This window comes from Aegilops tauschii, chromosome 6, assembly GCF_002575655.3.
Source record: "Aegilops tauschii subsp. strangulata cultivar AL8/78 chromosome 6, Aet v6.0, whole genome shotgun sequence".
Taxonomy (NCBI): Eukaryota; Viridiplantae; Streptophyta; class Magnoliopsida; order Poales; family Poaceae; genus Aegilops; species Aegilops tauschii.
The window spans coordinates 493,784,382-493,796,742 of NC_053040.3; the positions used below are offsets into that span (position 1 = coordinate 493,784,382).

General features: G+C 38.3%; 1 protein-coding gene across 1 annotated transcript; it reads right to left on the bottom strand.

Moving 5' to 3' along the window:
• Positions 1-6,801: 6,801 nt before the first annotated feature.
• On the bottom strand, positions 6,802-11,330 carry LOC109736777 (disease resistance protein RGA5-like). Its single transcript, XM_020295983.2, has 3 exons — positions 10,489-11,330; positions 7,404-9,382; positions 6,802-7,305 (listed from the first exon to the last, which is right to left on the bottom strand). Exons 1-2 carry the CDS (start codon positions 11,328-11,330, stop codon positions 7,414-7,416), a joined length of 2,811 nt encoding a protein of 936 aa, XP_020151572.1. The 3' UTR covers positions 6,802-7,305; positions 7,404-7,413.
• Between the last annotated feature and the right edge of the window lie 1,031 nt (positions 11,331-12,361).

Genomic DNA, 12,361 nt, shown 5'->3' on the forward strand with positions numbered 1-12,361 from the left:
GCATTATGATGATAAGTTGTTAATGATATGATGATGATGATGATGATATTTATTATATCATTGGGTGAAAGAACCACGGATTAGTTTTAAGTGGATGTCCATCCACTTGAAACTAGTCCACGGTTCTTTCTCCCACTGATGTAATAACTCATTATGATGTAAAATCATTCTCTAAATTGCTGCGGTATGAAAACTTGTATAAAAGTGTATGAATATAATATGTAATCAAAAAGAAATACGGAATAATAGTAGTAGCGCGTGCTAGGAGAAGCGCTACTACTAATTACCAGTAGCGCTGGTTGTAGAAAGCGCTGCTACTAAGTCGATATAGCAGTAGCGTGGTCCAACCCACGCTACTGCTAACCTTTGGCTGTAGCGCCTTACTAGTAGCGCGGTTTCCCGCGCTACTGATAGGCTTTAAACACGCGCTACTGCTAGGGTTTTTCCTAGTAGTGTGTCGTCGTGTTTGACAGCACTGATGATTTTGTATACTGTAGCTTGTAGCTTTCAGTACGTGAAGCCCTCTTGATCAAAACTATTCACGGCTTGGCTCCATGCTGAATCTATGGTGATTTGATTTCTAGTAATCCTTTCAATTTTGTCTCCCCCTTCCCGGTTTGGATTGCTGCCGAGCCAACTGCTTGCTGATGCACAGAACGTCGCAGGCTGAGACTGTTGATTAGCCGAGCTGCCATGTTTTCATGTATATTTTGCTTTTATTTAGAAATTTGGCCCCAACTTAATTTCTTGTCAAGCTCCGCCACTGCATGCCTAGCCGGCCTGTTTAAACAAACAAAACGTACATGTGCATTGGCATGGGACATACACCATAAGATCTGCCGCCACCGATCTCACCTTGATAATTTTCAGATTAAGTATATGCCAGCCGGCCGGCCGGAAATGCTTTGAGAAACCCGTCCTTTTTTCAAGAGGCTCCATCGATCTTGCATGGCAGCTATTTGAGACACAATTTGCTCAGACCCATGCCGGACGTTTCACACAGAGCGCGGTGGCCTGTTACTGCATCGCTCCTATGACAAATTGTCGTTCTTCCATGACTTAGGGCATCTCCAGCGGTGATCCTCAAATCGCCCGTCCAGACCGCGCTGTCCAGACCGTGAAAGTGATCCAACGCGGGTTTATATCGGTCCATAGGATGGTCTAGACGTGTTTTTTTCCGCAAAACGGAGACAAACGTGGGGGCTTTGCGATGCCTGCAAATTTGAAAAAAAAATGTTCGTGGTTACAGAAAAATAGCAATTTCAAAAACATGTTCGTGTTTTCAAAAAAATTCACAATTTGAAATTTGTTTGCGTTTCCCATAATGTTTAGTAAATTCAAAAAGTCATATAATTTTTGAAAAAAAATGTTCACGTTAAGAAAATTCAAGTTTGAATTCGCAAAATATGTGCAGATATCTAATTTGCTCATGTTTTTTAAAAATATTTCAAACTTAAATTGTTTTTGGTGTTTTTCCAAAAATGTGCAGATTTTTATTAATAGTTTCAGAAGTTCAAAAAAAATATCAATAGTTTTCCCAAAATTGTTCTCATTTTCTCTAAGAATGAACATTACAATAATTGTGCTACAGTAATTAGTTTTTTTTTGAATCAGCTACAGTATTAGTTATTCCTCCGTCCCATAATACAAAAACATTTTTTACACTACACCAATGTCAAAAACGTTCTTATATTATGGGACGCAGGGAGTAGTACAGTCTTGAAATACATTATTTCGGCCCTGCAACAGTAAATCGCTCCAATGGGCCGGCGACCCAGCGGGGCAGCCCATGTGCAACTCGCTGATGTTGGAGGCAGAAAGCATCACATATGAGGTCCCGAGCTCCCCTAAAAAAACAATGAGGTCCCGGGCAGAGCGCCTTAGGGCATGACCAATGCATAGCTCATGGTGATGCCTCATGTGCCATGTAAAGTCGGATATCCAGAAAAGTACGTTCGAATAGGGGAGCGGGATCCTCTGCAAGAGGCAGGTGTTTGGGAAGAAAAAGTGTGGTCCAATGTAAAAAGCTGAAAAGTTGAAGTGAAGAGTAGAGATGCATATGTATTTATATTTTTCTATTTCTTGATGAGGCCCATTAGTAGTAGATTGCATTGTGAAGAAAAAATCAATGTAGTTGCCTCAAGCTATTTTTTTCCTGAGGCATCTGTATCCATATGCCACCATTGTACATGCCCTTATGCGCCGCTAGCGTGAACTAGCGCTCACGCGGCTGCGCTCGTGGCCAGACGATTGCTGCTCGTGGTTTTTCCGGTACCTTGGCACTTGGTTCACAGTTGACCGGTCCTAATTAACCAGTCCAACGTTGACCAGTTGACAATTGACCGTGCCATTTTCTGGAAACAATATTATTTTTTAGATCAAAGGAATTTAAGCAAATTGTTCACAAAAAGTTTGAAAAAAATCATGGGTCAGAAAAAAGCTCGCGGATTTGAAAACAATTCTTGAATTTGGAAATAACAAATCAGAAAAATGAATATTCTTTCAAGAATATGCAAAAAAAGTTCATGAAATTTGGAATAAAACTCTAGAGATTTGAGAAAAAGTTCATGAATTTGGAAACAATTAAAAGATTTTTTTTAAGTTTAACAATTTATATAAAAATCATGAAAATTGAAAATAAGTTAAAGAAATAAAAAAGGTCATGATTTCAACAAGTTCATGAGTTTAAAAAAAGTCCAAAACAATGTAAAAAAGTTCAAGAACTTAAGAACAGTGTTTAAGAATTCAGCAAAGTTTTTGAATTTATTAAAGTTCACACATTTAAAAATGTAAAAAAGTAATCAAAAAGAAAATAAAAATAAAAAAATAAAACTGTTCAGACAACCAAACATAGGAAAAACAAGTCAGAAGCTTCCAAAAACGGACGGAAGCTTCTGGAAGCTTAAAAAACCAGCTTGGTTCACAAGTCGAAAAGTAGGGACTGCGAGCACAAAGAAACATTTTAAGCAAAAAGAGTTAGTGAGCCGAGCCCAAAGGTTGAGTGCCTTGCTCCGGTTTGGCTAAACACCTTTAACCATTGCACCGAGCGCCAAATAGTATCTGGGGGTCCCGAGAGCGTCTAGCCAGGCATGATGAGAGTCCAAACATGAGGTCGCCTCAACGAGCTTCTAATGGTGTAGCTTATAGAAAGGCCTTTCAGTGTTAGTTCGTTATTTCTTTTTTAAAATTTCTTGAGTTTTATATTTTTATTTGTTGGTATTTCAAAATTCTATATATATGCCAAAAAATAGTTAACTTGATTTTCAAAAGGGCCATCACACATTAAAAAATCTCAATGAAGTATGGAAAAAAGTTTGTGTAGTTAAAAAAATTCGGATGATTCCAAAAAAATCTTGAAAATTAAAATCTTTTCCCCGTCTTTTAAAACATCATATTCACGTTTTTCACAACAGTTTGAAAATATGTTCATGAGATTCATTAATACTGTTCACAATATGTAAAATTTTGTTCTCATAATTTATAAATAATGTTGAAATCATTCAAGAAAAAATCATGACATTAAGAAGTCCTTTCAGTCTTTAAAATTATGTTGATGAAATTTTAGATACATGTTCATGCAACTTTTAAATTTGTTCGCGTTATATTGAAAAACAAATTCATAAAATATAAAAAAATGTTCATGATATTAAATAAAAGTTGATAATAGCTAAAATAAATTTTGCCCGTTTATTGAAAATGTTCGTCACATTTTTTTTGAAATGTTCATGATATTTGATAAAAAAACGTTCATCTTGGGTTCAGAAGTTTTCTACTGTGTATTAACAAATCTTCTACTGCACTTCGGAAATGCTCAACATGTATCTGAATAAATGTTCACCGTGTATTTGAAAATTGTTAAAAGTGTATCTAAAAAATGTTCAGTGTGTACGTAAAAAATGTTCAATGTATATTTAAAATTGCAAAGATGTATTTGAAAAAAAGTAGGAAATGAGCAGGAGAAAAGAAAGTGCAAAATAAAAAACCCGATGAATACCTATAAAGAAAAGCACAGAAAAAGGAAAAACTGCAAGGGGTCTTCCCAAATCCGACAAAACTGGTGGAAGGTTCCGCGAAACGGTCTGTAGATGGTTCCCTAAAACGCTTGCTAACACAGTTATTGGGCCAGCATACTATGTCGATATGTGTAAGCGAGCGCGAGCTCTGTTTCATAGTAACTGATTTTTAGCATTTGCGCCATATGAATACTTTGTGAGTCACTTTGATGCTTACTGCGTCAAATTGTCGGCCAATCTCACAGGATTCGTGTTGGGCTGACCAATTTCGTGACTGGAGTGTATCAGCTCAAACGAAACGAATGGAGCTCCTCTTTTCCTGGTTTTCTAGCTTTTTTCTATTGGTTATCCATTTGGTTTTCCCAAATATGGATTTATTTATTTTAATAAATCAAATATATTTATAAAAATTGATTTTTCTTTGAAATCTAACCACATTTTTTAAACCATACCATTTATAGAAACTTTTTTCAATATTTTTTTCAAAAACATACTTTTTCAAAATAGTAATATTTTTAAAAACTTGAAAATTTCTTAAACATTCCGAAATTATTTTTTAAAAGACATGAGTATTTTTCAGGAAACATGTTTTAAAAGAAATTAAAAATCAGAAAAGAAAAAGGGAAAGAACGAAAATTATAAAAAAATGGAAATAAAAACTAAAAAGAAATCTGGTAAGAAATTTCCTAACCGGAAATACTAAACCATAAACATTCTAAACTAGAAGTCTAACATAACACTAACTGAGACAGCCCAGTCGCACGCCCTTGTGCGAGAAGTGGACATTTTGTGACAACAAACGACCTTTCAGCACTCTCGCACTATCATCAGAACTAGGTTCAGAAAGCTAAGATCCATTGACTCTAAATAGATGTAATTACCTATAAACACCTCAGAAACTAAAAGTGTCCCTCTGCTCCTGAGCTCAAATGAGCTCGTGTGAACAGTAAAAATTCAAAAAAAAAGGGAAAGTTCAAAGAATTAGGAAATTTTGGTGTGATAAACTTTAACAAATGATTTAAGAGCCTGCAAATTTTCACTTTGAAATGAGATTCGTGCAAGTCACAGAAAAAAAAGCACTTCAAAATACTTTTGAAAATGGCATTTTTGGAGCATCGATTTATTTTGCCACCACTTCCACTAATTTGATTTCATGATGAAATTTTGCAAGCACTCGGAAATTTGGTCAATGTTTCGCACAAAAAAAATCATTTTCTTAATTGTTTTCATTTTTTACGATCATGAAGGCTCATTTGAGCTCGAGCTGCGTCCGCCCATAATTTGTCTAGTAGCATTATACAAGGGCGCAGGGGTAGTAGTAATAATAATAATTAAAAACCAAGACTAAGATAAGATTCAAGTGCGTGCAAGCAGGACGGACTCATCTCGTGCACAAACAAGAAAAAAATGCTCTATTCAGTTGCTGCCCTGCAGTCTATATATTGTACTCTGTGAACTCTCAAATGAGCATAAATTCAGCTTCTACCCTTCGCTCAGTTTAACACGACGCTTCCTTGATGCCTGTCTTGCCAGGGAACCTGTTCAAAAAAAAAAGGAAAAAAAAACAAGAATGGCTGAAGTGGGAGAAAGAGATGGTAACAAGCAAAAATCAAGATTAAGATACTCCCTCCGTTCCAAATTACTCGTCGCTGAAATGGATGTATCTAGAACTAAAATACATCTAGATACATCCATACGTGCGACAAGTAATTCAGAACGGAGGGAGTAGATGTGAAGTAGCAGGTTACAGGGACGTACTTGCAGGCACATACGATTCATCGCTGGTACAAAACAAGTGAGAACAGTAGGCCAGTCTGAAACTTGGATACACATTCATCGTAGAGAACGATGAACCGGTCTCTTAGATGAGCGAGACATGTCAGTTAGATGCATGATTGGTGAAGCAAACACACAGGCACGTATGTTCGTGTCATCTTGTTAACATCAGTGCCAGTACATTTAACAGTGATTATGTAGAAAGCATTTAATAAACTGTAGAAAATACTGTAAGCATATATGTACATAACAGCATCGAAATTGTCTAGAAATCGAGAGGAACTTATTTATCATGAGGTGACTTCAAGAAACTTCCTAGCTACTGAAATGATAATCAACCACGTATGCACAACTGAAGGAGGATACAAAAAGGGTCAATTACATAACAATAATAGCCAACATGATAATGGTCACCAAATTCATTCACATGATACATTGAGAGAAAACTTCAAGTCGGTGCATGAAAAATAAAGACAATTATATAGCTAAAAAATCTTAGAAACTTGGGAAGTGGACGAGGTGAAAGGAGCAGCAGCAACATGATCTCATCTTTGCTGATGCCAGTTATTGGAATTGTTGATGGGAATCAGCAGGGGAGGCGGCCAGGAACAGAAGGTAGCAACAGGAACAGAGAGCGTTTCAAACACCCGCCTGGTCACAATGTATACACAACTAGGGCCAAGGGAATCTTTCTCGGATTATCAACAAAACAAGACAGATGAAGCAAATAATATATGCAACACAAGACCGGTGAGACAGTGCTTACGAACCAAATGAATAACAGTGATAACCAGTACAAAAGAAATATAATAAATAAGGCAAGGCGATGACACTTATTGCCTGTATTAGGTAGGATTTCTCTGGCCTAATTTGTTTAAATTTTTGACAAATGTAGAGTATATTGATGAATCATAGAACATAGAAGTATGTAATGTATCCAGATACTGTTTGAATTTGAGAAGCGACTCATGAGGAGGAGCTAACAGCAAATCTACTACTGCACCAGCACAAGTGAGTAGGTTGGAATTCCACTCCCAGTATAGTGCTTTTAATCAGGTACAAATGTCGTGCACTCACTTAAGAGAAGCTCACAACATAAATAAGAAAGGGAGATGAGCCAATTAAGGAGTAACGTATGAAAGAATAGCCCAACAAAAAACTGTTGTGTAAGCTAGCTAGAAATGCCTTTACATCATTCATGTAAAAAGAGGATGCGGGAATACAATGTATCATCAAAGAGAGAAACGCAGCAGCAACTCTCATGTTGCCGGCCGGCCCACGAGGCATTTTTTTTTCGCGGGAACACGAGGCATTTCTTGTAGGTGCTTGTAGCTCCAAACTCCACTGCTTGCAAGGCACAGTGCTTACAGTAGTGCTTGCAGTTAATAAACTGAACGAGAGGATGAAACTTGTGTACCAATGCCGCCTTGTCTCCTCAAACTCAAAGAGGTGGGGAGCTGATAGTGCAATAATTAGTCCCTTCATGTCCCGGCATTGATGATCTTTCTAGCGTGAGCTTGCACATGGAAGGAAACATGAACATATGACCATATAAGTCAACAAAATTAAGAGAGATCATGAAGTTTTTAAAATAACTGGAATACGCGGTAGTACCTCAAGGCTGCTAGCCCCTCATTTTCTGAAAGATTAGAGTAGGGCGGTTGGGATGTGTACCGACAGCTCTCTCTATAGCAGCCTGTGCAGCCGCCAGAGTGCTATCATTCCAGCCATATATTGCAAATTTGAGAGTAATGAGGGATGGGAGGTTTTCCATTCCGAAATCGAAAGCACTTCCACCACTACCACTAGCAGTGCTAGAATCGGATGAGCTGTAGAAACAAATTCCAATTTCAAGTTTTTCTAGCTTAGGCATGGATCCTGCTTCAAACACCATCCAATCACATGCTCCCAAGAAAAGCTTCCTCAAGCATCGGAACCCAATTTCATGGCTAACTGTGAAGGTTGTACGGCTATACTTCCCCAGTCCGTTCACCTCCAGAATGAGCAATGCCGGTAAGTTTCCAAGGACCTGCAGATCTTCTTGCGTGAATTTGTTCACTTCCAGGCGCAACTTCTGGAGTTTTACAAGGGAACTTACCCATTTCGGAACCTGCTCCACATGTGAGCCCTTGGTCATGATGAATTCCTGGAGGCTAAGAGGAACAGGGCACAATGGTCCCTGTTGTAAGAAGCGCCCCCCACAAACAGTAGTTAGAGAACGAATGTTCTGAGTGCCTAGTTTGCGAAGAGCAGAAGCAATAGATTTATTGCACTGTTCCTCTTCATGTTCCTGTACAGAGATGGAACCACCTTCAAAATTGAGGGCCAGCTTCCTCAGGTTCTGTAGCTGTCCAAGTTCTTGCGGGAAGTTAAATGGCTGCCTATAGGCATTGACCTCTTCCAACATCTCCAATGCTTGCATCTTATCAATTCCAATAGGAAGCTTAACACCACTGTCATGAAGCATATCCACCAATCTTCTGAGATTCACAATGGTTGATGGTAATTCTTGTACTTGGGTGCCTCTTATGTCTAGCATCTCTAAGAAACATAGATGTCCGATTTCTTTTGGGAGCTCACTTACTTCTGTCCATCTCAGGTTCAGGTGCCTCAACTGAAACAACCTCCCAATATTTGCTATGTGGTGGTTTACTACTTGGTGGCAAAGCTCAAGGTCCAAAATACGTAAATGCCCAAATTCATTGAGAGGAGGGATTTCCAAGGAATGCCCAAACACATTTAGTGATCGGACATGAGACAATACCATGTCTATCTTTCTTATAGAATTTCCTTCCTCGACAACTTGGAGAGAGAGACGGCGGACTTTGCTCTGTGTCCTAGTAGCTATATACGGAATGCCGACTAGAGTTACAAAGTTCTCTTCAATGGATTTTGATATGATGAAATCAAGAATTATGTCATGAACTCGACAACTCTCCACCTCACCATATTCATTTGTCCATGCAACTTGGATCAAACTCCTATTGAGGAGCTCATTAAAACACCTCTCTCCTAACTGGTGTGCTGAATATCTACCATCTTTATGAATAAATCCCTCAGCAATCCATCTACATATCAGGGCTTTCTTCTCAATAACAGAATCTTCCGGGAATATACTCAGATACAAGAGACAAGTTTTGAGATTAGGAGGAAGATCAAAGTAGCTAAGTGACAATATCTTTATCATTGCTTCGACGCTACGGTTCCTTTCAAGTGCACGACCAATTGAATGTTTAACTTGATTCCACATATGTTCTGTTCTTTCTGTGGTAGCCAATAAACCAGATATGGCAATTATTGCGAGAGGCAAGCCAGCACATTTTTTCAAAATTTCATCAGAAATGTTTTGTAGATCTGAAGGGCAATCTTCATTGGAATGGAACAGTCTTCTATGAAATAGTTGCCTTGAATGCACCATTTCAAGAGGCCTCATATTATAGATACAACCACTACATGATGATCGACATGATTCTGCGACATCATTCATACGAGTAGTGGTGATTATTATACTCCCATAACTGGTCATGGGGAATGCACACTTAATAACATCCCATGTATCCACATCCCATATATCGTCAACAACAACAAAATACCTGCACATGGATTTATGAGTGTGGCTTTAATATAGATCATACATTATGAAAGTTTCCAATTGATAGCTTACATAATCCAACATAAATCATATGTGTGTGGCAATTGATTTTGTGCACCCGAATTTGCTTACACCCTTTATTTTGTTAGTTTATTTCAAAGAAATTTTAAAAATGCATTTCTGTGTGTGTTGATAAATTGGGCAAATAGTGAGGCATGAGAAGTTGGGCAAATAATTCGCAACTTAAGTTGCAACCAAGCCCTACACTCAAATCCTTTTATTCTAAATGGCGTAAATAATGAGGCATATGGAGTTGATCTGATCGTAACTAGTATGTTTGCAATATGTAAATAAACTTGCAACTCATTTATGTTATGTCAAATAATTATATTTTTCCTTGATTCTGCCACACATGGATAAGCACAAAGCAAAGACGATCTATTCTTTTTCCTAAAATTTCACAATGAAGTACACACATATGGATGGGTCCCACTTGTTCTCTTATATCCTAAAAGGAATGTTTGACAGTTCAAAAAAAGGAATGTTTTGTTTTTTAGTAATCTTTGAAAAGTATGATAAATATAGAATATATGCAAGATTTTTTTCTCAAGGCGGACTTGCAATGCAATGCTCTAATATGCAAAATTTGTGGTACTGAAATATGGTGTATGCTCCACACTAAAAAGAATATTAACACATGAGAAAAAAATATCCATTCACTAGTAATAGTTCCAATGGTTTTAAGTGTCCAGTAATTAGCGAGAGTAAAACTATAGTTCAAAACTTTGGTTCAGTTTCTTTGTAGCATTACCTAAGTCACTAAAAGAAATTAGAATCTAAGGTGTTCCGGGCGGATGAGTGTAACCTCCATTTGAATTAGATAAACCTCAAACAGAATTATGAAACTATTAAGGAATTTATCACACTGTATTTTATTTCATTTTAGAAACAAAAAAAAACAAGGTCATATTTGACCATCATGTTTTCTAACATCTTAGAAAGTACAATGTAGCATTTATATGTTACATTTATCGTGTGTGGTTCCCCTTACAGATCTAAACAAGTTTCTCACACATTCGATAATGACAAGCGTGAATAGAAACAAACCTTTTGTCTGCTAGGACATCGACGATCTTGCTGATGAGTTGTTGTATGCTTCCTGCTTCTGTGTTAACATAACTTTGTCCACTAACTTCACTAAGAATAGTCCTCAAGAGATTCATCATATTTGGATTTCGCGACACGGATAAGAAGGCCCAACACTCGAATTTTCCTTTGAGATCTTGATACACTTGGTTTGCAAGAGTTGTCTTGCCCATTCCTCCACATCCAATTATAGAGACCAACTTCAGTTGTTTTTTTGCTGACACACATCCTTCTTGTTCAGTCAATAATTTGGTTATCTCAACCTTGGGTTTATCAATTCCGACGAGTTTTGAGGCTTGCTCAAAGATGGCAAGAGCTCGAGGGTCAACAACTGCATTTCTAGTGTAGGAGGAAGCCTCGTGGGCTTTGAAGATGGTCTCTCGAGACTTATATCTTTCATTCCGGTCGCCAACCTCAATGATTTGCTTCTTCAATTCTGGGATCTCGCTTCCGATTCGGCGGCGAGCCTTCATCTTCCATATCGAGCTCTTGATCTTCTCAATAAAGCCATCGGGGTTAGTGTCTTTGTCGTCAACATGTTTCATGAAGTCATCGATGGTATCCTCCATGTCGTAAGACAGCTCCCGCACCTCATTCATCCAAACTTTATCTTGCACATTGGGTTCCTCCTCCTCCGACATCTTCAAGAGAAAAGCATCCATGGCAGCGAGTTCACGAGTCAGGGACTTGATCTCCTTGTGCACAGTCCTGAATCGCTTGTACTCGTCACCAAACAGGGTGTACAACTTCCCGAGGATGGGTCTCAGGGCCCCGGTCGCTGCACTCACCAGAGCCCCCTCCATGGTACGGTGTGGTGATGCTAGCTAGCTTAGTTCACACAGGCTAATTTTATGTGGATTATTGCTTGCAGTAGCAGTGTATGTTGAATGGGTACTCCCAACCTCAACCTTATAAATGCACGGCCAGTCACTCTTTCATCGTCATTCCAATTATATTACCAATCCCCGCCTGCTTAATACTTCCAAGACTGGCTTTTTAAATATCACCAGTTGTGCTTTTCTGTTGGCTAGTAGAATAAGATATAGGGCGTTAGTAACTTAGCACTACAGATTAAAACTCTTGTTATTGACAAGAGGAAGAAACCAAAACTAGTTGCTTGGTTATTATCAGCTGCTGGGTGCATCGTCAACATCGAAACGTATATTTGAAGTAGAGTTCTTCTGCCTTCAGTTGTGCTTTTCTGGTGGCTAGTAGAATAAGATATAGGGCGTTAGTAACTTAGCATTACAAATTAAAACTCTTGGTGGAAGAAACCAAAACTACTAGTTGCTTGGTTATTCTTAGCTCTAAATATGGATGCCAAAGGACGCTACACACATATGTTTAAATTAGAGGAGGGTGCATCGTTAACATCGAAACATATATTTGAAGTAGGGCTCTTTTGGCTTCATTTGTTTACACGCCTGCGATCTGCTCACCGTGTGTGTTGTCGTACCTTTGTAAATCTTAGACTGATCCGCATGCTGTCATTAGCTATATATTCCGTTGCTATCATACAATGTAGTTTCCTGTGTTGTTCATGCAGAAGTACAAAATGATATCCTCGCACGCTACATCAGGCATCCTAGATGTGTTAAAGTTCTCCTCTTGTTTTCTGCGCAAGAAGGCAAGTGTTTCATGGACAAACTCCGTGTGCATCTCCGCCGAACGAGTCATGCATGCAGAATTGTCAATAAAAGTTTTGTGTTTAACCAGCTGCCACACAACTATATACGTAAACCAACTTCAGTTTTGCCCATATAACTATTCATACCTTAATTTGTACTCCGTGTGCATCTTCAGACGTTATCACGGTGACTCGAACACAAGACCA

Coding starts and splice junctions, on each gene's coding strand:
- LOC109736777 (XM_020295983.2), bottom strand. CDS start 11,330: ATGGAGGGGGCTCTGGTGAGTGCAGCGACCGGGGCCCTGAGACCCATC. Junction 9,383..10,488: donor GATGTCCTAGCAGACAAAAG/GTTTGTTTCTAT, acceptor ATCCATGTGCAG/GTATTTTGTTGTTGTTGACG.